This window comes from Pipistrellus kuhlii, unplaced genomic scaffold (assembly GCF_014108245.1).
Source record: "Pipistrellus kuhlii isolate mPipKuh1 unplaced genomic scaffold, mPipKuh1.p scaffold_m20_p_2, whole genome shotgun sequence".
Taxonomy (NCBI): Eukaryota; Metazoa; Chordata; class Mammalia; order Chiroptera; family Vespertilionidae; genus Pipistrellus; species Pipistrellus kuhlii.
Genome location: NW_023425515.1, coordinates 22,833,265 through 22,859,971, shown reverse-complemented (window position 1 = coordinate 22,859,971; position 26,707 = coordinate 22,833,265). Strand labels below are relative to the sequence as shown.

At 34.0% G+C, this 26,707-nt stretch overlaps 1 protein-coding gene and 1 long non-coding RNA gene across 5 annotated transcripts in view; both read left to right on the top strand.

The window, feature by feature from the left end:
* The first annotated feature begins 1,329 nt into the window (after positions 1–1,329).
* Positions 1,330–26,707, top strand: part of BCHE (butyrylcholinesterase) — a 57,968-nt gene continuing 32,590 nt past the window's right edge. For all 4 annotated transcript variants that reach the window (XM_045583653.1, XM_036446223.2, XM_036446225.2 and 1 more), the window contains exons 1-2: positions 1,330–1,472; positions 5,460–6,984. In XM_045583653.1, coding sequence (XP_045439609.1) covers positions 5,468–6,984 — 1,517 coding nt within the window. In that variant the 5' untranslated portion in view covers positions 1,330–1,472; positions 5,460–5,467. The remainder of the gene's footprint in view (positions 1,473–5,459; positions 6,985–26,707) is intronic.
* On the top strand, positions 10,162–24,839 carry LOC118723669. Its single transcript, XR_004989342.1, has 4 exons — positions 10,162–10,246; positions 19,715–19,717; positions 23,237–23,249; positions 24,828–24,839. It is a non-coding gene; the product is annotated as an uncharacterized LOC118723669 (long non-coding RNA).

Genomic DNA, 26,707 nt, shown 5'->3' with positions numbered 1-26,707 from the left:
TCCTTCTTTGGACCATGCATTCTGCAACTTTTGTGTAACTAGGTTGTCATTTAATCAAATATATTACAAATAAATTACAAATTATTGTGATTGTGAAGTGCGGAGTTTATTATCTAATAGATATCTCTTAAGAAACAATTTTCCTCAAATAGATAACTTTGAGATCAAGATGGATGTTATTTTGGAAATACAATAGTTAACATGAACTAACAGACAAATCTAGGTTAACATTCTGATTCTAACAGCTATTGGTGATAAGATATACAGCAAGTTTCTGATCTTCATAAGACTGAGCTTCAACAACTAATATTGTGGTTAATAATATTTAACATATCTTTGTTGAAGAAAAATATTTATGGAAACTATCTAATATTACAATGACGAGCATAAGGTAGAACCAATAACATGACAGTTCTTATATTTCATTTTTGAAATCATAAACAATATTAAAAAGCAAAAATGGGCTTATCTACAACTACAGGTGAACTACTGAGCCAAGAATGAGCCAAGAATGAGTGAGAGAGTTTAAGGCTAAAGCAATTAGTATTTGCAAAATATAAAAAAAATGTAACCACATTGAAAAATCATACATTAAACCATTCATTTATTTTTAATTTTTCCCAAGCATTAATGAGAAAAATAAGCCTGAAAGACATAAATATATTCTCAATAGCTTGCACACTTCTAGGAGACAAATGTGTCTTTTCCATAAAGTTTGGTGCATTGTCTTTGGTTATTTTCTTGTTATGATCAGAAAACACTGGTTTCTCAATACATGTGACTGCCTGCAGAAAATTACTGAGACTTAAATAAGTGTTGAAGTGTGAGGGTTGAAAGGATATGCATATAAGAGACATTCATTCAGTTAATGTAGCTAATCTTTCGATTTCCAGACCTTTACCTGCCTAGTCATTGTGTTGTTTCCTAATTTATCTTTTGCATTCCTTTATGATTGGCACAGATTGAAGGTACAAAGATGTCAATCACAGCATTTTTTAGAACAACGTGTTTAAATCTTAAGATTCAATCAAACTGAGAATAAGAAAAATATATAACCTATAAAAGAGGGGACAAAATCTTTAAAAGTTTTAGTAGTGTTAAAACACACACACACACGCGTTCATTTTCTGTTCATTTTCAGCTTCTTCTAAAGAAGCTTCTATTTCTTTATTTCTTCCGTCTTAGCTGAGTGCCTGCAATCTTAAGCCATGATTCCGGTAATATTTTTGTAAATGGATCACGATTGCATTCATACCATTAGCCTCTGAACAGATGTCAGAAAGTAAAGATTGGCTGCTTCCAGGGCTGGTTGCTGCTGCCAAGTCTCGCGAGCTTTGTCAGTAACAGTTGATTGTAATGTCAGTGCAGTCCAATTTGCAGGCTGGAGCAGCAGCTGCCTGCTGCATTTCCCTGAAGTAATACGTGATTTCCACGCCTTGCAAACTTTATCATCTTTTGTTGGAGAGAGTCGGGTAAGTTGCTCTGAATTTACATCTTTGTAGAGAGATGCAAGTTTTCTGTGAAACTCACTCTGTAGCGGGATCCTGAGCCCTTCACGTGTTTACTGTGCCTCTTGGGTGCTCTGTGGGGGGTCAGTCATTGCCAAAAAAAAAAAAAAACAAAAAAAAAAAAACGACAAGTGAGCAGGCACCTGTATCAACTCTGTATATTATTCAGGGAACACAGACTGAGTCCCTTTAACTGCTGAGGAAATAGTGAGTTTATTTAACTTTGGATAAAGAATCGTAGCACTTGTGGAGTCATTGTGTAGGTTCTTAGTGCACTCCCCAAGCAAAAGTGTTTTATGCTATTTTACCCTTAAAAACACTGTTTTAGTGAATTTCTTCTTAAAATAGTGAAAAAGAAAAAAAATGCACGTGGTTTTAGATTAGTTTTACTCTATTTTTCCAAGTTTCATGAAAAGAATAGGTCTCTTATTGTCTGGCATGACAGGGTACTTTTCTTAATCAACACTTTACCATCTGGAACTTTACCAATATCAATTGGCAAAGGAAAGGTTTAAGTTTCTTATAGCTGAAAGGAAAATCTGTTTTCTAATTTGATTTACAAAATGTTGTCCCCTTTTCCTTATTTGTTCTCTTTCAATATGTGTGTACATTATAGCAACATGTTTTATAGTTACTATGATTTTTATTACTTCAGAGACTTTAAGCAAATATGGACTTTGCCCATATTCTAATCTTGTAAATTTACCTTGACTTTGATGATGTCAGTATTTGTTTCACCAGAAGATTACGATTAAGTGTAAATTGTATGAATGATTAAAGCAAACTAAATATGAAAAAAATGATTGTTTATGAGTTCTATTTGTATTATTATTATTATTTTTTAGATTTTATAGTATGCTTTCCAAATGCTTATGAATATAATGCATGATAATAAGTTCAATTAGGAACTACTATTACTAGCCTGTGTAATGCCTTCCATAATATAAACTGTAGTTCACCTGTATAGCTACCTTTTTAAGGATGAGCAAGAACTTCTAGGGAGTGGCTTTATCCTTTAAATGGTAATGTTTAGAAGCCCTGTGATTTGGAAGTAACATGGCCTTTAGGATCCAAATAAATTTTCTATCAGATTTACGAAGTTCTGTTTCATTCTCCTAGATGTGCTGTTACTGTTTGTTTATAATGTCCTGCTTCTTTAATTGTAAGAGAATTATAATTGAATAGATGTCAACCTAAAAGCAGATTCACCTTTCAAAGAGACTCAAGATATCTCTCTAATATTAAACGTTCAAACTATTTCCACAATGAAAACTTTGTGAATGTTCTTCCTGACTGAGGACAGGAACAGATCTTATGTTGCTGACACCTAATAAAGATTCTTCTATCTGCATACATCCTTTTAGTACCTCATGCATATCTGAAGAATCTCTGAAAGACAGTGGTATGGTCTATTTATAAATAGACTTCCTCAGTTCCACACTTCACTTATCCTACAACAAAACGAGCTTTCTAGGTTTGGTATAAAGGCTTAGTTGTTTTAACTTGACCAAATTCATTTTAGCAGTGCATGTGTTGCATCATATTATCCAAGTAGCTGTTTTCCCACTATTTTAAGATCTACTATTTTTATAAAGAAATATATATTTTATTATAACTATTTTAACATACTGGGAAATTATACTCAGAACAAAGAATTATCAATATCTGCTTGTCCGTTCTTTAAGAAGTCCTTAGCTGGCCAATTATTTTGAAAATTTGGTTGATATTCAATTATGGAACATATGTGGGTAAATATATTGCTCTTTATAGCAATCATTTTCTAACACCCACATCTTCTATAACATTACAATTTTCTTTTGAAAATTGGTGAAGGAATTCTGATACTACTTTCAAAATTGAATTAAAAATGCAAAATGAAGAAAATTTCTTTTTACCTTTTTATGTTGAAAGTTATTTTTTTTTTTTAAGTTTTTAATGTTTTCTCAAAATTTTCAGTAGATTTTTATATCCTGGAGCATTTGACAAACTTTGAATACTACGTATTTACCTTTCAGATTTCCTCCCCTTTTCACTCCCATCATTCATTTTCTTTTGTAGTTTCAAACAATAATTCCTGCCTTTCTTTCAAGTGTTATACAATATTACAATAAGTTACCTGATCTAAATTCAGATAGTTAGTTGTACTTAGGATGAAAATTCACCCCAGTTTTTATGATAAACATGTTAAGTATTCTTAGTGTTCAAAGAGGTTATTTAATATGATAGTAGTCAATTTGTACCAGCATTAATAAGAGAAGCATGATGGTGTTTTATTGAATATTTTAATTATTAATAAAATTTAGAGCTATAGATAACATTTTCATAGCCACCTTCAATTATTTATCTTTAGAATGTTTAATCATGTGATGGCATATATCAAAAATATGAATCTCTTAATCATAAAAGTACAGAGCAACAAGTAAAGTTTGACAACAGATTATGAAAAGACAAAATAATTCTTATTTAAATAAATTACTGCAGCCATATATAAAATATTTGCTTATACTAACATTGATTATGTGGACAAATGCATATTTTAATATTAAGATTTAGATTTAAGAATATAGTATGAAACATTCTCCAATAGGTAACCTGAAGTTCAGTGAATTAGAATTATATTGACCATGCTAACACATTTAACCTCACTAGTCATACATTCTTTAATAAATCAAATTAACATATATGCATTGAATAATACTTGAGAATAAAGTTTATTCTAAATCAGCATCTTCTCCCATGAGCTATATTATTAACAACTGGTTCTCTCCATTTACATCATAATTTAGGTGGAGGAGACCTCCTGATCATTTACTATCAGAGAAATTAATTGGTATCCTACATAATAAAAGCCTAATATGCTAAGTATTTGGTCATCTGTTAGTCCGTTCAACCAATCAAAGAGTAATATGCTAAGGCCACTCACTATGATGTGCACTAATCACCAGGGGGCAAGTGCTGGTAAGTTAGCTTGCTGCTGGGATCTGGATGATTGAGACTGAGCAAGATGGGCTAGACACACCTTTGAGCCTTCCTATGGTCCCTCTCTAGCTGGCCAACCTTCTGCATCATTTCCTGGCCCTGATCTTGCACCAGTTGTGTCCCTTGGTTTGGCCTGTGCCCTCTCACTACCTGGGACATCTCGGGGGTTGTTGGGGAGCAAGTTTCAGCCTGATCCCATCAAGGGAGCCTATTGGTTCACTAATTTGTGCACCAGTCCTCTACTATATCCATAGAACTCCAATTTTTCTTATATAGGTCATATAAGGGTAACAGATTTGTTAGTTTTCATACTGCATAGGATAAAAATGCAACTATTTTATGTTAGCTAACAGTCAATGAATAGATTGTCCAAAATATCTTCTGAGCATAGACTGAGCTTGAATGGAGGAAGAATCCACTAAGCAAAAAAGGACCACAGAAGGGATCATAGAAATTGAAAATAACAGTAAAAGACTAAGGTTCCTTAAAGCTTCTTAACCTACTTCACAGTTCTGTCAAGAACCAACATGCATGGATATGTACATATTTCAGAGACTACATGGGCTTGTATTTTCTCCTCTAACAAGGTAGAATTTCATCTGTAATAAATATGCTGCCACTTATGGTGGGGCTGTATATGGTAAGAAGTAAACATACATGCTTAAAATAAATATCCCCTATAAAACACTAAATCTTCCTTGCAAACATTTGATAATGAATTTTTTAAAATGCAATAGTGTCTACTTTTCATTCCACTATTTGTTTTTGAAATGGAAAACTAAAATATTTCCAACTGTTTCCTATGTGTGTGTGTGTGTTTTTACATAAAATTTTATAGTGGTCCAAGATTTATTAGTTTTCACCGTTTGTATGATTAATTAAAACTACTACATTTTAGTTTGTTATTATAAAAAAAAAACATAATTCCAGATGCATAAGGCTGCTAAAGCTTCCTACTTACCTCTCTTTCAGAAACCAATATGCGGAGCAAGGGTACAATCATATGCAGCCAACTTCTTTGGATGTTTCTTCTGCTCTGGGTGCTTATTGGGAAATCACACACTGAAGAAGACATCATCATTACAACCAAGAACGGCAAAGTCAGAGGGATGAACTTGCCAGTTCTTGGCGGCACAGTCACAGCCTTTCTTGGAATTCCCTATGCGCAGCCACCTCTTGGTAGACTTCGGTTCAAAAAGCCACAATCCTTGACCAAGTGGTCCGATATTTGGAATGCCACAAAATATGCAAACTCTTGCTATCAGAACATAGATCAAAGTTTTCCAGGCTTCCTTGGATCAGAGATGTGGAATCCAAATACTGACCTGAGTGAAGACTGTCTATATCTGAATGTATGGACTCCAGTACCCAAACCAAAAAATGCTACTGTAATGGTGTGGATCTACGGGGGTGGTTATCAAACTGGAACATCATCTTTACCTGTTTATGATGGCAAGTTTCTGGCACGAGTTGAGAGAGTTATTGTCGTTTCCATGAACTACAGGGTGGGTGCCCTAGGATTTTTAGCTTTACCAGGGAATTCAGAGGCACCAGGGAACATGGGCTTGTTTGACCAACAGCTGGCACTTCAGTGGGTCCAAAAAAATATAGCAGCCTTTGGTGGAAATCCTAAAAGTGTAACTCTCTTTGGAGAAAGTGCAGGGGCAGCTTCAGTTAGCCTTCACTTATTTTCCCCTAAAAGCCACCCATTGTTTACCAGAGCAATTTTGCAAAGTGGGTCTTCTAATGCTCCTTGGGCAGTAATATCCCCTGATGAAGCTAAGAACAGAACATTGACCTTAGCTAAATTTGTTGGTTGCTTTGGAGACAATGAGACTGAGATCATCAAATGCCTTCGGAATAAAGGCCCCCAGGAAATTCTTCTGAACGAAGTATTTGTTGTCCCCTATGATACTCTCTTGTCAGTGAATTTTGGCCCAACTGTGGATGGTGATTTCCTCACTGACATGCCAGACACACTACTCCGGCTTGGACAGTTTAAGAAAACCCAGATCTTGGTGGGTGTGAATAAAGATGAAGGGACAGCGTTTTTAGTATACGGTGCCCCTGGTTTCAGCAAAGATAACGACAGTATCATTACTAGAAAAGGATTTCAAGAAAGTCTAAAAATATTTTTTCGAGGAGTGAGTGAATTTGGAAGGGACTCCATCCTTTTCCATTACATGGACTGGTTAGATGATCAAAGAGCTGAAAGCTACCGTGAGGCCTTGGATGATGTGGTTGGGGATTACAATTTCATCTGCCCTGCCTTGGAGTTCACTAAAAAGTTCTCAGATTTGGGAAATAAAGCCTTTTTCTATTATTTTGAACACCGATCCTCCAAACTTCCTTGGCCTGAATGGATGGGAGTGATGCATGGTTATGAAATTGAATTTGTCTTTGGTTTACCTCTGGAAAGAAGAGCAAATTACACAAAAGCTGAAGAAATTTTGAGTAGATCCATAATGAAACAATGGGCAAATTTTGCAAAATATGGGTAAGTGACCATTGTTGAAATTGTCCTTATTTTGTTTTGTTTTGTTTTGTTCTGCTGAGCTGTGCTTGGTGTAGACTGCATTAAAAGCACAGAAACATTTTAAGTATTTATTCTATTTGTACTTTAGCTGATTTTGTATTTTACTATGTAGTGAATTTCAATTCCTTAGATTAGCATGCCTAAAAGAGATCATCAAATAACTTTTATGAAAAATATTTTTTGATAATGTTTCCAAAATACCACAGAGTACTTTAGCCGTCTCAGCCAGAGTTTGTATGGAAATAGATATATAGCTTAAGAACTGTGACCATATCTTTCAACCTGAAAGTTCTTAATGTTCACAGGTTTGGAAAAGAGTAGAAATGTATCTTTTCACTCTCTTAAGCATGGTAACAGTGGTACCCAATAACAAAGAAACATGCACCTGCATAGGGAAACCAAAAGCAAGATGGTGATGGGGTTGATCATTAGAGTACAGTTTTCCATTTGATGGAAGTTTTCCCCTAATAGGTTTGCTCATGACTTTTAGGTGACATGTGCTGGACAGAAGCTACAAAGCTCCTCATGTGTTTCTAAGCCATTTTCCGCTCAAGTAGTCATATGGCTGGTTAAAATCATCAGAAAACTTACCAAATAACATATTTTACCTTATATGTTACAAATAGTGTAGTATGTCTTCAAGAGTCCGGAAAAATAATCTGTTTGTATGTATATTCTAATATATTTTCTAAATATAACAAAAATGTATGTGTATAGAAAAATAAGGCTTTTTTCATAACTGCATTTGTAAAACAAAAAATGAATTTTATACAGTGGAATACATTATATGAATTAGAATGCTAAAAGGTAGAAATTTGGAAGTCTATTTTAAAAAGTAGTGCTTATAGAAACTCACCAATTAACTGATGCATTGATTCAATCTGTGATGCTGTCTTATATTAAAAGGAATGTTGATCAAAATATCATTCAGGTTTTATTTTCCAATTCCCATTTGAAATTTATTTTACTCCACGTTACAAAATACTAGTATGATGTAATTCTAAAAGATTGATACTGATCCACTGTGTATAAAGTTAAAATTCTTCCACCTGGTATTAGAGGCCTTTCTAATCTTGCTGCCAATCATTTTCCCCAACAATACCTGGCTGCTTGCTAGGACAGATATCTCATGAATGCCAAAGATTTCAAGCTTAGCCTTGTTCTTGCTATACACCTTGTTTAGGACATCTATTCCTACCCTTTTAAATGATACAAGCCCTACTATATTTTGTAAGGTCATCAGAATCTGCATGATTCATTAAGCAGATCTTTAATTCCTTGAGTTGTAATTGCTTCAAACTACCTTTTCACTCTCATAGAAATTATTGACTGTGCCTTGTCCATTTACTATTTTTCATTGTATCCTGAACCTCCTAATCTGGACTAAAGAGCTGCTTGGGGGGGGAAGGTGGTTATATTGGATACTCATTAAAGTACTGATTTGGGTATATATACTTAACCAATATGTAGTTAATGGTTGAACGAGAACCTCTAAAGGCTAGTATGAATAAGAAATATAAAGTTTGTATGAGGTACATGGACAACTATACTATTTAAAATTGTGCAATATATTTTTAATATATTTTATTGATTTAAGAGAGAGATAGAAACATCAATGATGAGCAAGAATCATTGATTGTGCATCTCCTGCACACCCCACACTGGGGATCAAGTCCCCAACCATCACATGTTCCTTGACTGGGAATGGAACCATGACCTCCTGGTTCATAGATCTACACTCAACCACTGAGCCACTTGGGCCAGGCAGGTTGTGCAATATATTGATGTGCAATATCTTATGCCTTCTCAACATCAACTTAAATTTCTGTTTTAGAAGGATCATCTTATTTCTAGATCTGAATTACTAAATATCTTATTCAGCTCTCATCTAAAGGCTATATTCTATAAAACATCATTAAATGTGTCTTTAATTACATCTTATAATTTAGAGATAAAAATAATTTAAGGAGGATTTCTTAAAATTATTGATTCTTATAATTTCTAAAGGACTTTATATTTTGCATGTTGAACTCATTAAGGACTTTATATTTGCTCATGTCAGAATGGAGAACACTACATAGCAAATGTGGCAAATATCTTGTGTATGGCACTCAGATAGTGGCAGATCAGAGAGTAGACTCTTTGACACAATAAATTAGATTGCTTAATCCTCATCTCCTTCTATGATTAACGTATCTTAATGGGAAATAAATGAAGGTTGACACATTTTAATTATTATGCTAAATTCATCTAAGTAAGATTATAAGCCAAAAGATTAAAGTAAACTGTAAAGGTATTTTAGCCATAACAAGATATCATGTTAGTTGATGAGTTTCTTTACAGTATATATTTACATAGTTCAGCATAGATTCATATTCCTTTAGAGTTGACATCATGGAAAACACAATGTTAATTTCCTGGTGTACATTATCTTTTTTCAAAGCATACTTATAACAAATATGGAAGCCTAGAATGGTTAAATAAACTCCAATGGAAACAAAGTTAGTTAAGTGTTAGATTTAGAGCCCTAGCTGTTTGTTTCAGTGGATAGAATGTTAGCCTGCATACTGAAGGGTCCCAAGTTTGATTCAGGTTAAGGGCACATGCCATGGTTATGGGCTCGATCCCCATTACGGGATGTGCAGGAGGCAACTGATCAATGGTTCTCTCTCATCATTGATGTTTCTATCTCTCTCTCCCTCTCTACCTTTCTCTCTGGAATTAATCAAAATATATTCTTAAAAAGTGTTAGATTTAGAAATCTAACTCTGTGGTTCTCAGTCCAGAGAATAATGTCTAGAATGGTTTTTGAGTGTTATTACCGGGAATGTAGTTGCTGCTAAGGTGAAGACCAGGGAAGTTGCTGAACACCTTATAATGCATAGGACAGCTCCACAACGAAGAATTATTCATTCTAAATGTCAATAAGAAGAAGAGTTCTACTTCCACTTTAACCAAATATGATACATTAAGAAAGTAAAAAAGTAGAACCAGCAGTTACAATTATCATTCAGAAAAAAAATTAGTTTTCAAGTTTACAGTTTATAAAATGTGTTAATAAATTATTCTCCTTAAATAATGTCAAATATATAACATACGTTTCACTTTGCTACTATCATTAACCTTCTTATTGTATGTATTTAATAATAAGAAGAAACAACAAAAGAAAAAAATACACAAACATATCCACAGCACCATTTCCTGAGATGTTAGCAATGTGAGGGTTAGCAGAAAATTAATACTTGCGTGCTCTCTCCTTTGTTTGCACCTGAGAGAGGTATGACTGATCATACAGGTATCAATATAAAAGGGTTGTAGTCCAGAACCAAAGTTTTGTTTGACAAACAAAACATCCCACCCATTTCCATGAACATATTAAGCAAGAACCAAGTTGTTCAATATGGGAGACATGCAAGAACCAATGTTTGACTGTATTTAAAAACGCTTTTAATTTGACTTCTTGCCAAAAATAAAGAGAACATTATTTTGTGGTAACATTAAATGGTGTTCAAATTTGCTAACTTTAGTTGCAGTGTTGGAGATTACTTACAAAATAGAAGCTGTGATATAAATTAGACATCTGTTAATTAGAAATAGAGCCTCTGTGTATTTTGATTGTTCCTGCTTTGACCTCAATTCCATCTCAGAAAGTGTACTTAAAATCTTACCCAAATAACACACAGGTCCATATGTGCATTACTTCTGATATCCTATAGTATTACAGGCTGAAATAGCAATATGACAATACCATCAGTTATTCATCCAACCAATAATTTGGTGAACATCAAATTCAATTTAGTAGCACTTAATGACATCCTTTCAGAACTACCTCAGTGATACAGAAGCTGATAAAATCAAACTTAATTTATCAGTGAAACCAGAACAGCTAAAGACAGAAAATAAGCCAAAATCCAATGAGAGCATCATGTGAGACAGAGAAAGATATTATTCCAGGACCCCTCTGAATATCTTCTACTGTTGTCAAGCATCTTCTGTTTGCTCTATCTTCTCTGAGTGCTATATCCAGAGTGCCTCTTGGACTACTTCAAGGGTAGACATTTTCAGATACACAGTCTTTCTTTCATATGTAATTACCATTTTATGTCCAATGTTAATCTTTCTATAGTTATATTAGTAGCCCGGTGCATGAAATTCATGCACATTAAAAGGGAATTAATTAGAGGAAATATTTTAATATTGCTATTTGCCTTTTCTCTATATTAGAAGTGTCAGAGATGAAAGAAAATTAGTAAAATGTATATAAAATATCCTTCCTGTCAGAGTCTGGGATGCATCACGAGACCCAGAGTCAAGTCCCTGACCAATCCCGCATGCCTCGAAATCATGCCAGACAGAGACCCAGCCAGTCCCACCTCCATTGGGTGAGACTCAGACCCGGCCAGTCCCACCCCCATCCCACCCTGCCGGGTGAGGGGCACTGAGAGGTGCGGCCTCAGGTAACCTGTCAAGCCCCTCTGGGGTAGGGGGCACAGCCGTATGTCCCCCACCCCGGCCTGGCTCCATGCAGCCTCAGATCCCTGCTGATGGGTCCTGATGGAGTCACAGTGTGACAACTATTTGCATATTAACCTTTTATCATTATGGTAATTTTAGGAAAGTTATTAAAATTTCCTACATTTTTCTTATCTGTAAAATGGGGATATAAATATTCTTCCCTAACTGACATACTGAAATATACTTTATTAATGACAGGAAATTGGTGTTTTGTTTTGTTTTTTTTTCTCATAAAAATACTCAATTTTTCCTCTACTAAGTACAAACTACCTCAATCTATTTTTATATTGTATAATTGTTTAACTTTCAGGCTTAACAAATTAAACAATTATGTTTTCAAAGAAATAGAAGTAAGGTGCAAAATTGAGGCAATCCTCATGCTTCTGTGTTTGTTCTTCTGGTGATAATTCATCTCTATAGAGCCCCTCTAAAATATTTACTGTTTTCTAACATGCTTTGATCAGAAATAAATGCTATGACACGCCACTTTTATTTTATACTACTTTAATATCCTGAAAACAAAAAAAATTAAAGTACTTGTAAGTAACTTCACAGCATCATTCCTGCTGCAATTTTCATGTAATTTATTTTTTTTAATTTATTCATTTACATTGAAATGAACTTTTCCACAAAAGAAACGATTTATTAAAAGGAAACAAAAATGTGTTAAGATTTCAGTTCCAAAAAATAAAACAGTTCCTGATTTTTGTACCTGTCAGCAGCTGTTATTACACTAAATGCAAAGCCATCATTTCTTAGTGCACAAGATTTTACTGAAATAATTGAGACCATTTAAAAATAAGCATTTTTCTGTATAGTAAATTAGTAATTACTAAAAATTACGTATTTTTCATATTTCTAGGGCAATGAATTTTCTGATTTGAATTATTTGGGAAATATATTTAGACACACACACACACACACACACACACACACACACACACTGAGGGATGGCTGGTTCATGTACATTACCATGACTTCATTATACCACTAGAAATGGTATATCTATCTTGTTTAGTTATATATGACACAAATAATAAAGTAATCAATTAAACAATGTTTTAACCCCACTTATTTTTGAAATTATTTATTTGTATTTCCTTTGTATATTCCTTGATTTTTCTTTTCTAGAAATATTTTATGTTTCCAAAAGGCAATAGACAAACTCAGAAAATTCAAAAAGAAAGTGGAGACCTAAGGCTTCTTTTGCTAAATATCTGTATAGAAATTTTGCATGTGCCTGTAACATTATATAGATTTCATGCAAATCCCTTCACCAAAAAATTAATTTTCAAGTTCCACTTGAACCTATTATTAGTATATTTTTCAACTTAAACAAAATATTTTAGTACTTCATGACAATACATTTTTTAATAAGGATTTCTTAAGCATACTAAAAAAATCGGAGTTAAAGGTATTTTTAACACAAATGGTACCATTATACTAATGAAGTACAAAATATATGGCTTCTATTAGAATAAGAAAAATGCTGAAATGATGACATTATGTAACACTTTTTTAGAGAAGGAAAGTGTGGTCCATAGAAGTAAAGGGAATTGGAGCTAATAGGTGAAAGAACAAAGATTAACTATGACGCAAGATTATTAATTTTTATTTCCTTGTATTATCCACTTACCAGTGTGCTTTCACTATGAATTACTGAAAGCACTCATTAAGTATACTTAGGAAATGCACTTGGTTGCAAACTTATAATTTTAACATGTTAGCACTCTGATACCTGGGTAATGGTACAGAGGTAAGGATATAGAACAGACTAAAATTAGACATCATGACATATTGACAGAAGTTTAAGTGTGAGAAAGTCTGTTATCTGGCCCTTCTAGTCCAATTCTTATCAGGTCCAATTCTTATCAGGCTTATAATTACATTTTCTGGCAACTAATAATTCATGTAGTTTCTACAGTAAAGAAAAAAATCCTTACCCTCTGGTTCTATAATTATTGTGGTACATTATCATAATTAACCTAGCTGGGACATTTTGATGACTTTGCAAAAGGGCGAGGGTTCAAATCCCTTTGGATTTATTTTATCGCTGTCACAATGACATTAATGTTCTATTACTTCAAGTCTTTTCACTCCCCCTTAGGAAATAGGTGAAGAATTATTTTACAAGAAGTGAAACAATTAATGTTAGCTTGAGTGTTTCTGTTAAAGTACTTATAGTTTACCAGATAAAATAGAAATGTAGGTAAAAAATAAACAAAACCAAACATATATGCATTAGTGTAATTTATTAGAAAAGGAAGAATTACACTATGGGACAATTTAAAGTCTACATAAGATCACTTGCAAAACCATTTCAGAGTGCAGCAATAGTTTACCATTAGTGACAGTGGAAGGAGAAGAAGCCAGATCCCCAAAGGGCTACATCTATGAAATAGCTATAAAACTAAAATATGTTTGACTAAGTGCTTCAAAATACTCTATCACATTGAAGAGGGTGACAACTAATGTTTTTGTAGTATAAGGGTGCTCATTAAAAAATGGAAAATCCTGCTTATTGGGCCCATATACTTGGAAATAATATAATTTGTTCTCTTCTTCAAGTGTCTTCTGTACTTGGGAAAACTATACCATTTGTAAATCTTAAGTCGGGCATTACACGTAGAATTAATTAATCAATTATTTTTTTATTAAAAGCACAGTAAAAATGTAATGCTTTAAAGACTTGTCAGAAACAAATAACTTCAAATTTCACAAAGAACAAAATGCGCTGACTAAATACTTTTACTGTATCAAATAACATGTTTTTATTGTTTCAAACTAAAATGTGTTTGGTCAGATTGAGGAATTCCAAGAAATTATTTTGCTTCAGTTTGCCTTCCTAGTCAATAACACTCGAGGTTAGAATGATAAAAGGTATAACTGCACCCTCTTTTTATTTTCTATATGTTAATATAGTGCCTGGACTTCTTCCTATTATGATAAAGTATTAACCTATTGGTATGTTAATGTTAACTTGTCCACAGATGTCTGTTATGTAAAAGCAAGTGAATATCTTATACAAATTAAATTAATTATTGTTGGTGTATCAGTCTGAAAGAATCGATATCAAATAATACTTATTTTATGAGTTAAAATATTAATTAAAATATATTTTATTTAATAATCAATTTCAAACCAAAACAATAACCTAATGTCACATGTGTTAGTTTTCACATTTTGCTTACATCTATAATATTGATGTTTCTGGATATATGAACAATTACATATTTTATCAAACTCCTTAAAATAAAAAATCTACATTTTGATATAGTTTTGGCAATCACAAGTTATTTTTTTAATGTGGATGGATCATGTATTATGGCAGTTTGATAATTCATCCTTCCATTTAATTCATTCAAAAAATATACTGAACACCTATATGCGCCAAGCATTACCTAGGAGATGGGAATATAGTAGTAATAAAAATACAGATGGAGAAAAGAAAAAACAAAAGAAGGAAAACATTGAGGAGAAACACATAGAAAATCTCTACCTTCCTGGGCTTTACAATCTAATAGCAGGAAAAAGACAATAAGCATATACATATTTTATAATGATCAGAGCTCTAAAAATAGTAAGCATAGTTAGGGGCATAGAGCATGATGTGAGTGGAATATGATATCACTTGCAGGGTGGTCATGAAAAGTCTTTGACAAAGTTATATTAGAGCAGAGTGACCGTTTAAAGTTCTAGGGTTGTCGAATTCAATCAGAGAAGGGGCCAAAATCTAAAATCCAGCCTAAATCGCGGGCCGAATGGTTTACTGAACAGTCATAAACTGTCATTGTGATGGAAACGCAGCGGAGTGCAGTGATGACAGCACGGTGCGGGCCACATTGCAAGGCCTGGCGGGACGGATTTGGCCCGCGGGCCTTGTGTTTGGCACATGTGGAACTCTGGATATCTGTGAGAAAGCCATCATGTGGATATCTTGGGGATATTTTCTCAGAAGAGAAAACATCAAGGACACGCATAAGTATTAAATACTTACAATATCAAAGTGCGGGTAGACGATAAAGTTAGAGAAGTATACAGGGCCAAAATATATATAATCTGAAGCATAATAAGTCCTTGGAATCCACTCTAAGTGAAATAGTAAGCCATGAAAAAAATTGGGTGGTTGAGATTCACAATTTGAGTCAATTTTATAAGCATCTCTCTGATAAGTAGATAAATAATGGGGAAAAGAAAGAAGAGCGAGGAGGCCGTAAAGGAATCAGATGAAAAATAATTGGGTCTTGCATTTTGTTTAAGTGGAAAGAAATGGTCAGATTCAGGATATACTTTGAACCAACATATTTGCTGGTAGATTGGATGTGGGATAATACTAGATAAGTAGAGATAAGGATGCTTCCAAGGGTTTTGACCTGAGCTACCCGAAGAACAGGAGTGCTATTTCCTGAGATTAGAATGATTTTAGGAAGATAGAGTTGGGATTGTGTAGTCAAAATTGTATTCTAAGTTGAAGGTGCCTACTTTGTAGATACTTAGAGAAAGAAAAGAGGTATTAGCTATTCTACACTGGCATCTGGAATTCAAGAGAGAGGTAGGGACTAGGGATAAATTTGATACCTTAACAGCCTGAAGATGGCATGTAGAGCCAGGAGACAAGATTATATCATCTATGGAGATTGTAGACAGAGCAGGTGTCTGAGCACTCCAAGGTTAGACATCAGGAGGGAGAAGAGCAACCAGCAGAAGTAAGTAGCCAATAAATTGAAAGAACAACTAGGACAAAATATCTCCCCAAGAGCAAATGAAGAAAACATTCAAGGAAGGAGCTAATAACTTTATCAATTATGGAATGAGTATAATGAAAACTATATGAAATTGTATATACAGGTCTGCGGGTTGGAAATATGAAGGTTATTGGTGTCTAAGATGTGATATTTTGAAGGAATTGGTGGGAATAAAAACCTTAATAGATATTCCAAAGAAAATGGGAGGCAAGGGATTGGAATGGTAGTGTGGATCAACTTTCTCCAAGAGCTTTACTCTGAAGTGAAATGATTGTTTTTGCTTTTGTGTAGGGAAATATTGCAATAGGTTTCTGGGCTGATGAGACTGGTACATTGATTAATGTGACTAATTTAGTTTTGTGTCAGCATTATAATTATCTATCTGTTTTCTTCCATCGCTTATTTTATTTTAAGAAAACAGTGCATCTAAATTCAATGCAAGCAGCTTGGTTAGAAAGCAGGCTGTTAGTAACTTGGATTTTGTGGAGCACAAACGGAGGAAATCCAGAGATGGGAAACAAAGGAAAAATAAAAACACTACCCAGATATTTTGAACACCAAAAAAGGCTTTCAGGAAATATTTTTTTATATATATAGGGGTGGGCAAAGTTAGGTTAGTAATAATAAATGTAATAATAAATAAATAAAAACACAGGGATAAACTGTGTTTCCTGTACTGACAACTATAAACCTACTTTTGCCCATCCTATATTTATTCCACATAAAGGGTTGTATTTTATCATTTGGAACTTAGTGACTTGTCATGTGCCATAAATTCTAAAGAACTAAACTTTTGTTTTTGGGGAGACAAATTAGAAGCAGCAATATTCTGAGACCTAAGGCAAGAAGCAAGTCATTTTAGAATACCCCCAGAGGTCAGAGACTAACAGCAGACAAGCAGTTTGAGGGGGAAAAACCTAGGATATGTGAGCTAGTAAAAGTAGTTACCTTACACCAGGTAACATGCTGTGCAGTGTCTTCTGTGTGCCCTTTAGCATTCAGGGAAATATGCAATGTCAGAAAAATTAATTTGTTAAAATAAAGTGAAGATGTAATAATAAAAATAACTGAACCCTTGAGTAATACTATTTGCACAAAATAATAATATCATTATTAAAGATGTATTTAGCCAACAAATACAGTTATTCAATGTAATATTATTATTATTATTATTATTATTATTATTTAACATTGTTGTGCAGTCAGAATATTCCTAAGAAAGTACTGACCAGGGCTGGCTGATGTACTCAATTGGTTGGAGTGTTATCCCATACACCAGTGTTTCCCAAACTTTTGACATATGTGTACCCCTTCTATAATTTTTGTAATGCTGAGTACCCCTCGTACTCATGAGAACATAGAATTAGGCACAGCTAAGCAAGGTGCAGTGCATATCCCCACCAAACTCCAGTGCAACGTGTACCCCCACCAAACTCTTCCCGTACTCCTGGGGGTATGCGTACCACACTTTGGGAAACACTGCTGGCATACACCAGAAGGTGGCTGGTTCGATTCTGGTCAGGGCATATACACAGGCTGTGGGTTCAATCCCCCACTGGGACATGTACAGGAGGAAACTGATCAGTGTTTCTCTCTCACATAGATGTATTTCTCTCTCTCTCTCTCTCTCTCTCTCTCTCTCTCTCTCTCTCTCTCAAATCAATAAAAACATATCCATGATTTAATATTAAAAAATAAACAATGTATTGACCAAATAGCCTTTGGATTAATCACTTTAGGCCTACTGTGTTGTGTGAATAATATTAATTAAAAATCTATTAACCACTAAGGAACTGGCTCTGTGCCCAGCATTTCCCTTTCATTATGATAGCTCTCTAGGGAAATATGATCCTTACCAACAAGTGGTGACAAGGATACTGAGGCTTAAAGAGCTTAAGCTGCTCAAACTTCCACAGATATTTATTAGTAGAAGCCAGAGGTACAATTTGAACCTGGGGTCTGATGAAAACCAAGTACATCTTCCATGCACTTTGCTCCATTTCTATTAACATTTTTGTGTATCCATAGGAAAATAAATAATTAAATTTCCTTTTTCTTTATCTTTAGTATAGGAGTGCTAAAGCCTATTTCCTGAGCTGTCATGGAAATATGAAAAAAATATATGTAAAACACATCAAATATTTCTAGACACATACCAAAGTAGGGTTAGCAGATAAAGGACAGAATAGCCAACTAAATTAGATGATCAGCTCAAAATTTTATTATTATTAATTATTATTATTATTAATTATTAATCATTTTAGTGCATGTCCCATAAATCTGCATGGAGCATTCTTACTAAAAAAAAATTTACTTGTTCAGTTGAAATTCTCATTTGACTGGGTGTGTTTTTGTTTTTTTATTTATCTAAATCTGGTCATTCTAACTGCAAGTCAGATGTGCTACATAGAACTGAAAATAGTCCCTAGGAGTAGGGTTTAGTGAAACTGAGAAACATTCAGTGAAGGGCCCACAATTGGTGGGAAGAACAGGAAAAAGAAACAGCAACAAACCTGGGTTGACTTTCACAACTGGATCAGGTCAGCAGGGATTGGAAAGTGGGGGTTTTCAAGGAATACCTGAATTTCTAATGCCCTGGCTATAATTCTCAAGATTGGGTCTGGACTGGGGCTAGCAGAGTTCAGCTTGCATGTTAGGGTTTCCATTAAATGTTAAGTGAGCTGCAGAAAATAAAGATTAATAGAAAGGCAAAAGCTAATCTAAATGTTAATATAGTACAATGATCAATGCAAATATTTGATAATTTACTATCTAAAAGAAAAATATAATAAATCATTTCAACATCAAAAAGATTCTACTTATATATTAATATATCTTTTAAATTTCATTGGTATATAATCAAAGTGAATTTTGAAATAACCAACCATTTCAGAGAGGAAGGAAGAGGGAGAGAGACATAGAAATATCAATGATGAAAAAGAAGCATTGATCAATTGCCTCCTGCATGCCCCACACTGGGGATGGAGCCTGCAACTCAGGCATGTACCCTTGATCGGGAATCGAACCATGACCTCCTGGTTCATAGGTCTATGCTCAACCACTGAGCCATGCCAGCCAGGCACATCTTCCACTTTTGAGCAAGATTGTTTCATTGCTTGTATTTTTATATTGCACAAATTAAAATTTAACATAGTTACTGTTTCCATGGCTGGTTGAAAAAAAAATACTTATTGTATTTATTTTAGCTATTGATATTTTACTGCAGCAGCTTCACATCATAATTCATAATTGCCATGAAATAAATTTCAGTCAATTTAACCTAAAACAAGTAAAGTACAAACAATAAAATAAAATCAGAGGAAACCATCACTACCATCATTAACTGCAATCTTTCAGGTGTTAACTTTGAGTCAGATGTTTCTGTTCTTCCAGAAATTCCACCTCAGTTTTATCTTCTTATCTTACCACAGTTTGTCTTATATAAAAGCACCACACCAGTTATTTATGTAACGGTATACTAAAGGACAGAAAACCATTTTAAGCAATAAAAGGAATATCAGCTAACAGCTTGCTTCAAATACTGCTAAAGAAACCAACATCTAAAACTCACTACTAATTTTAAACAGAAGAACTTGGTTTTCCAGATGGGCCACTGAAGCAGAGCTGATGACACAATGCATCCTTACTCCCAGGGGCAATTTGTCTAGTGGTGCTCGGTGTCCCAGTATTGAGCTTCAAAGTGGAAAGATGACAACAAAACAACACACCCTAGGACAAAATGGGCACAAACATTATAAAGTGACTAGAGGCCCGATGCATGAAATCCGTGCAAGGGTAGGCCTTCATAGCCCCAGCTGCCTCACGGCCCTGGCTTCCTTGCAACCCCATCCCCTTTCTGTACCTGCTTTGGCCTTATGCTGTCTGCATCTGCCACTACACACCCGGGTTCCCCAGTTCCATGGAGCCCCCCAGTGATCACCTGGCAGAAGGTGGCGTGGACCTTCCTCTTTAGGGACGATCATGGAACCCCCTGATTTATCGCCCCGTTGGGCAGTGACCTGGGCCTCCCTCCACAGGGTGATCATGGGGTGATTGATGGCAGTTCCCACCTGCCTTGGCTGGCCTGGCGCCAGTGTTTGTCATAGTGTGATCATCTGGAAGGTCGTCCGGATGATCATTCTGCTGTTCAGTCCTTTGGTTGATTTGGATATTACACTTTTATTATTATAGATAGAGCTATGCAAAGTCTGCAGAGAATCCCTTAAAATGCAATATTAGCACTCAAGTAAAGGAAGTATATATACTAGAAATAAACTATCCCAGACACTATATATAATGTATATTAAAATACTTTGCTAGGCATATTCTCCAGAGTAGAGACAATAAGAAAACATTTTCATGAAACTTTCTCTGTGAATTTGTGTCTGCTGCTAGAAAACCAAAACTCAGAAGAATATTATTTGTAGCTCATATTGAGTATAACTATAGACAATAAAACTAATTCTTACTGTCAGATGTCTATTTAAAAAAATTCAGTAAGCAAGAATATAGTCTACATTAAACATATTATTTTTGTCCCCTGAATAAATCTCAACTTCTGTAATTGGAGTAAAAATAAGAATGCATTTATGTATTATTTATATTTAAATTGTATTTAATTTCTTTTTCCCCCGTCACCACTTATCCCCCTATACTCTCTTTCACTTCCACCCACTCAAGATTGTATTTAAAGCAATTAATACAATGTCTGTAACATAGGAATAATAATTAAGAATTACAATTTTAATATTACTAGGAGTCATAAACATAAAACACCATTCTAATAATGTGTTACTGACTTCTTTGACAGACCAAAAAATAATGACATTTTTCAATAAGTTATGATAAAAAAATAATGCTTAGCTTGACGATGCTATTTTTTAAATGTTTGATAGTTAAGGAAATTTGAATAAGGGTTATGCTCTACTAGACATGTTTAGTCAACTTTTATTATTATAAAATTTTGATAGTCATAAAAGCCATACCATCTCTCTTGAAAGAACTGTGTATAGTATCACATTGTGTACTTCACCTTGGGAGGTACTGCAATATGAAAATATGCAACACTTGGATTATAAACAACACATTTTAATATGTGTGAGATAGAGCAGAATATACTTAAAACATGTATGCCTTACCACTGATACACATTCTAAATATGAGAGTGGATCTAAATAGTTACTATGCATGTGAGATTAAATAGGCACATACATAATGTGAAACAACGTATTGTAAAGCAACTTGAATGTCAAAAATAAATCTTTAACATCAACTTATTCATTCTAAATTTTTATTATATAATAATGTAAAGAATAAAAAGTGGTTTTTTAAGTATTTAATTTTTATTTAGTATGGCACATAAGAGATCCATGGACAATAAAATTTGGCAGTAGTGTTGTCTTGATGTAAAAGTTTAATATTTCATAACTTTTGAAAATTTAAACCATATGGAAATTAGATTTTGCTATTTTTATACCGGTAATTCAATATTTTTAATTATATTGCTCTTATGTTAGCCATTCAAACCCCTGAATAGCCTACAGAAAAATAAAGGTGAAACATTTTTACAGTATAGAAAATGAAAAGTTTCTAACAGCTTTGTCTTCTACAACCTAGATACCAAATAACACTCTCATCATAAAAATGAATAATTTTATAACAATTTATGAAATACATATAGATTGCTCAGCCAGTGTGATTCAGTGTTTGAGCATAAACCCATGAACCAGGAGGTCACCATTTGATTCCCTGTCAGGGCACTTGCCCAGCTGCAGGCTAGGTCCCGGGTAGGAGGAGTGCAGAAGGGAGCTGATGGGTGTTTCACTCTCATATAAATGTTTCTCTCTCTTTTTACCTCCCTCTTTTTCTCTCTAAAAATCAATATTTTTTTAATTTCCCATCATTTTTATCTTAATCATTTTAAGTAAATATCTCAGTGTACTGTGCAGTGATAACTATTTAAAAAACAACTAGAAATAATTTTGTGTTAAATATGATTGTATATCAGATAGGGAGAACTTCAATTATGTTTTCTAGGAAACTTACTAGACAAACAAGTTTCTAGAAAATATTATTTTACTTTAAAAAGGTCTTTATTTTAGAGATTGCAGCCAAAAGAAGGAAAAGAAAAAAAGAATGTTATGTGATGTCAGAAATATAAGCACATAAATATGATAATTCAACTATAATTTACCTAAACCTGAAGAATTCTTCTTCTAAACTTATAAGAATATACCAGATGCTGGAAAATTGAATAAAGTGAAGAACCTAACAAAACTTTTTGTTGTTGTTATTCTGTAATATTTATCTCAGAAATAAGAAAAAAAATGAAAATTACGTACTACTTGAGGTTTTCCTCCATTTCATCAACCGAATGGGGGGGAAAAAAGCATGACTTATTAAGAAAAAGATGATGTATCAATATTGTTTTTAAGAAAAGGTATGCATTTAACCTATCCTGCCAAAGAAATAGCATCGTTATTAATAGTTGTTTCTAAGATTACAGTGTTCTTGTCAAGCTATTTTTTCTAATTTCACAACTGAGTTTTCCATAATCAACAGATGGAAAGAACCCAATTTCGTCATTAGAACAAACAGAACAATATTCATCATTTTGACTATTATTCAGGCAGATTAAAATAAACTACATAATTAACTAAAGATGCTTCTGTATCCTTATTTGGGCATCTAGTTCTAGGCCTTTTGTGGATTGTCTGATATTATGGACATCAATAATGATTATAAAAACAAATATTTTATATTAAAGTTTACTCCACATCTCTATAATATTTTATAATTTTAATCATTAAATAAATATATTGAGATCCAACTATGTGTCAGGCACTATGCTAAGTGTTGTGGAAAACATAATGCAGAATAAAACACAGACCTTCTATCAAGGTGATAACCACCTAATGCTGGAAGAGAGAAACAAATAAGCAATTACCATACAGAGTGGTAAGGTCTGTAATATGGCTAAATTCTATGGAATAAAATGTAGAAGAACTGCAATCCAGCCCTAGGCTCTTATGGAAGGTCATCTTTCTCAATGAATCAGAGTCTTTTGGGAAGATAAAATATTGCTTGCAAAGACCTAAATGTGATAGAGATAACAAGAGAAAGTAAGAAGGCAGGTGTAAGGAGACATGAATATGGAGAAGTATGCAGAAACAGGTCATAAATTTTATAAACTCAGCTATTTGGGGATTATATTTCCATGTGGAAACATTTTGTTCTGTTTGTTTTCTTGTTTAAATCAGCAGAGAATGCTATCAAATTTGAATTTTAGTAAGAGCATCCTGTGCGCAGGGGAGAGGATGGCGTAGAGGTGAGCAATAAAACTGACAGGAAGAATGATTTGGAGATGTGTTGCAATGGTCCAGGGCAGCATTAACAATGACCTAGATTAGCAAGGTTATGCTGGGAATAAAAAGACCAAGCTGACAATGGATTTGAGAGATTCAATGGATATAAGTCATATATATGGTGATTCACTAGACATACAAAGTGTATGAGAAAGTGTATGAGAAGAAAGGGAAAATCAATAAATGCTATCCAGAGTTCTGACTTGACTAGCTAGAACCTTTTGCTGAATTAGGTACTTGTGGAGGACAGGGTTAAGTTTTTGAGTTCGGTCCTTCACCCATGGCAGTAGTGTGACATGTGTGAAGGACATAGGAGACATCTATGGTGACAGGTTGAGTAAGAACTTGCATATAAATGGTAATTTAAGTAATTGGATTGGGTATGATCACTGAGTATTTTATGTAGAATGACAAGAGATACAGACCTAGGATAATAATCAATATACAGTGTCAGGAAGGAAGAAAAGGTGCCTGGAATTCACAATAAGAAGAAGTGCCTAGAAAATTAGAAGAGAAAAAGAAAAAGAAAACAAGCGAAATTTGTGATGTTTTTGAAGTTGGCAAAAGTAAGTTTGTCAAAAAAAAAAAAAAAAAAAGGTAAAACATTGACAAAGTAAGCACTAAAAAAGTACATGACCTTTAGTATTTAATGATTCAGGTCCTTGTTTGTCATCCATCTGTGCTGTATTTAGATCTCCAAAATTATATAAAGAGAAATAAACTTCTCTCCATCTGCCTATATACATATGAGTGTGCATGAATCAAGATAAATATTCAAAACATCTAACAAAACATCTTATGGCATTAATAATTATAACCTTGTACTTAATTTTTTAAAAAATATATTTGTGTTCTTTTAATAAACTATGCTGAAATAAACACTAACCAACTTTCCACCTTTCTAAAATTCCATACCCTTTAATTGCTCCTTCTGGAATTCCCATACTGACACCAAGCTTCACTGCTGTATCAACTTCTGGTCATTTTTCTTCACACTTTTAGAGATGGCTGGTGGGTCCTGGCAATTCTTTTACTCACACCTTCATCTCATTCAAATAATTATTTTCCTTCACATGCATATACCACAGAGTTGTATGTACATATATAACTTCCTGAGTTCTCATTACCATTTTAAACATGATTTCTTCCTTCTCTCTCAGAATAATCCAATTCACCGAAGCAGACTCTGTCAGATGATACTCGGCTATTCCACTTTCCCATATTTCTGTAGCCATCTGCCTCAATACAAGTGAATCCTACTCATTCACTGGAGATTTTGGCATCTAGCTTGCTTTCCTTCTCTCTATTATAAATCATGTAATCATTTTAAAATATTTCAGTGTTTGTACTAATAATCCACCCAATGATTGAACTCTTCTTTCAGTCTTCTCTCCTGCAGGATTACAGCCTTATTTGTGTCTAAATATAAATAGCTCAATGTGCCTGTAAACACACACATACACACACACACACACACACACACACACACACACAGAGAGAGAGAGAGAGAGAGAGAGAGAGAGAGAGAGAGAGAGAAAGAGAGAGAGAGAGCACTAATAAATTAAAGACCTTAAACTCAAGATCTTTAATGTAGCCTAGTAATAAATGTCCCTACCTAATTAATTTCACAAAATTTTTCTATAGAATATTTATATTTTCTCTCCTCAAAGCTTAAAAATCCCTCCTCCAGTCCTATTTTCAGTTATAAACTGGCATTTACACTGAAAACAATGCACCCAGACTTAAACAGCTCATCATTTCCACCAACCTATCAAAATCACACCAAAGAACTCAAACTTCCTTCTTTGAAATGTATTCTGTCTCTCATCTCTATCTAGATTCTCCAGAGTCTATTCACTCATAACTATGCAAAAACTAGGCTTTTACAATTCTTTTTCTTCTCTCCTCCATCATTATTTTTCTCTCTATCATTCCCATTATTTTACTAATATGCAATATCTCTTATCTTGAAAATAAAGACATTGTTCAATGGTTATTTTCTCATTTCATTTCCCTAGTCTTTTTGACAGCAAAACTCTCTAAATGAGCTATCTTTACCAATTTTCTATTTTTCTCAATTTATATTTAAATTATTCCACTATCCCATTCACCTCATGTTGAATTGGGTGACAATTCTCAAAGTTGTCAACAGTAATTTCCACATTACCAAATCATGTAATAATCTATCAGTCATCTTACTTAACCTGTGTTTGAACTTTGTTCATTCTCTCCTCATTGAAGCATCTACTTTTGTTGGGTCCTGGGAACCCAGCAATCGCCAGGTAGTGTCTAACCTTTGTGAACCTACTCTTAGTCTTGTGTTGGTCTTTCTCCTCTTTTTCTCATTTCTGAATGTTTCCATGTTCCAAAATTCAGTCTTTGGACATGTTCTTTCTCCGTTTCTTTAATCCTCATCCAAAGATATTTTTCTATTGATTTTTAGAGAGAGAGGGATAGACAGAGAGAAATATCAATGTGAGAGAAACATAGATTAGATGACTCCTGCATATGGCTTCACCAGGGCTTGGTCATGGGAGGAGTCTGCAACTGTGGTATGTCCCTTTGATTGGAATCGAACCCAACTGCAGGCTGACACTCAATCTACTGAGACAAACCAGCTAAGCTTAGAGCATGTTCTCTTTGTTTATACATATTCATTTCATAAGGTATTCTATCCAGTTTCATGCCTTTAACTACTATTTACATTCTGATGGCTTCCAAAGTTATATCTGTAGCTCAGACCTCTCCCTGAACTCTTGGATCTTATGTGAATATTCACTTAAATATGTAATAACTATCACAAACTTAAAATATTCACAATTTTATTTAATATTTTCCTCCCATGCATCCCTATCTCAGTTAAAAATCACTCCCTCCTTCCACTTGCTTATGCCAAAATCCTCAAGGATCAACAATGCTGCCTCTCTTTGGACACTCTTCATATCCAGTTTGTCAGTAAATAATGTTAACTTGCTCTTTAAAAAAATAACCAAGCTAGGACTCACTTCAATAGTTCACATTGCTTATAATTATTAATGTCTATTACATTTATTTTTACCT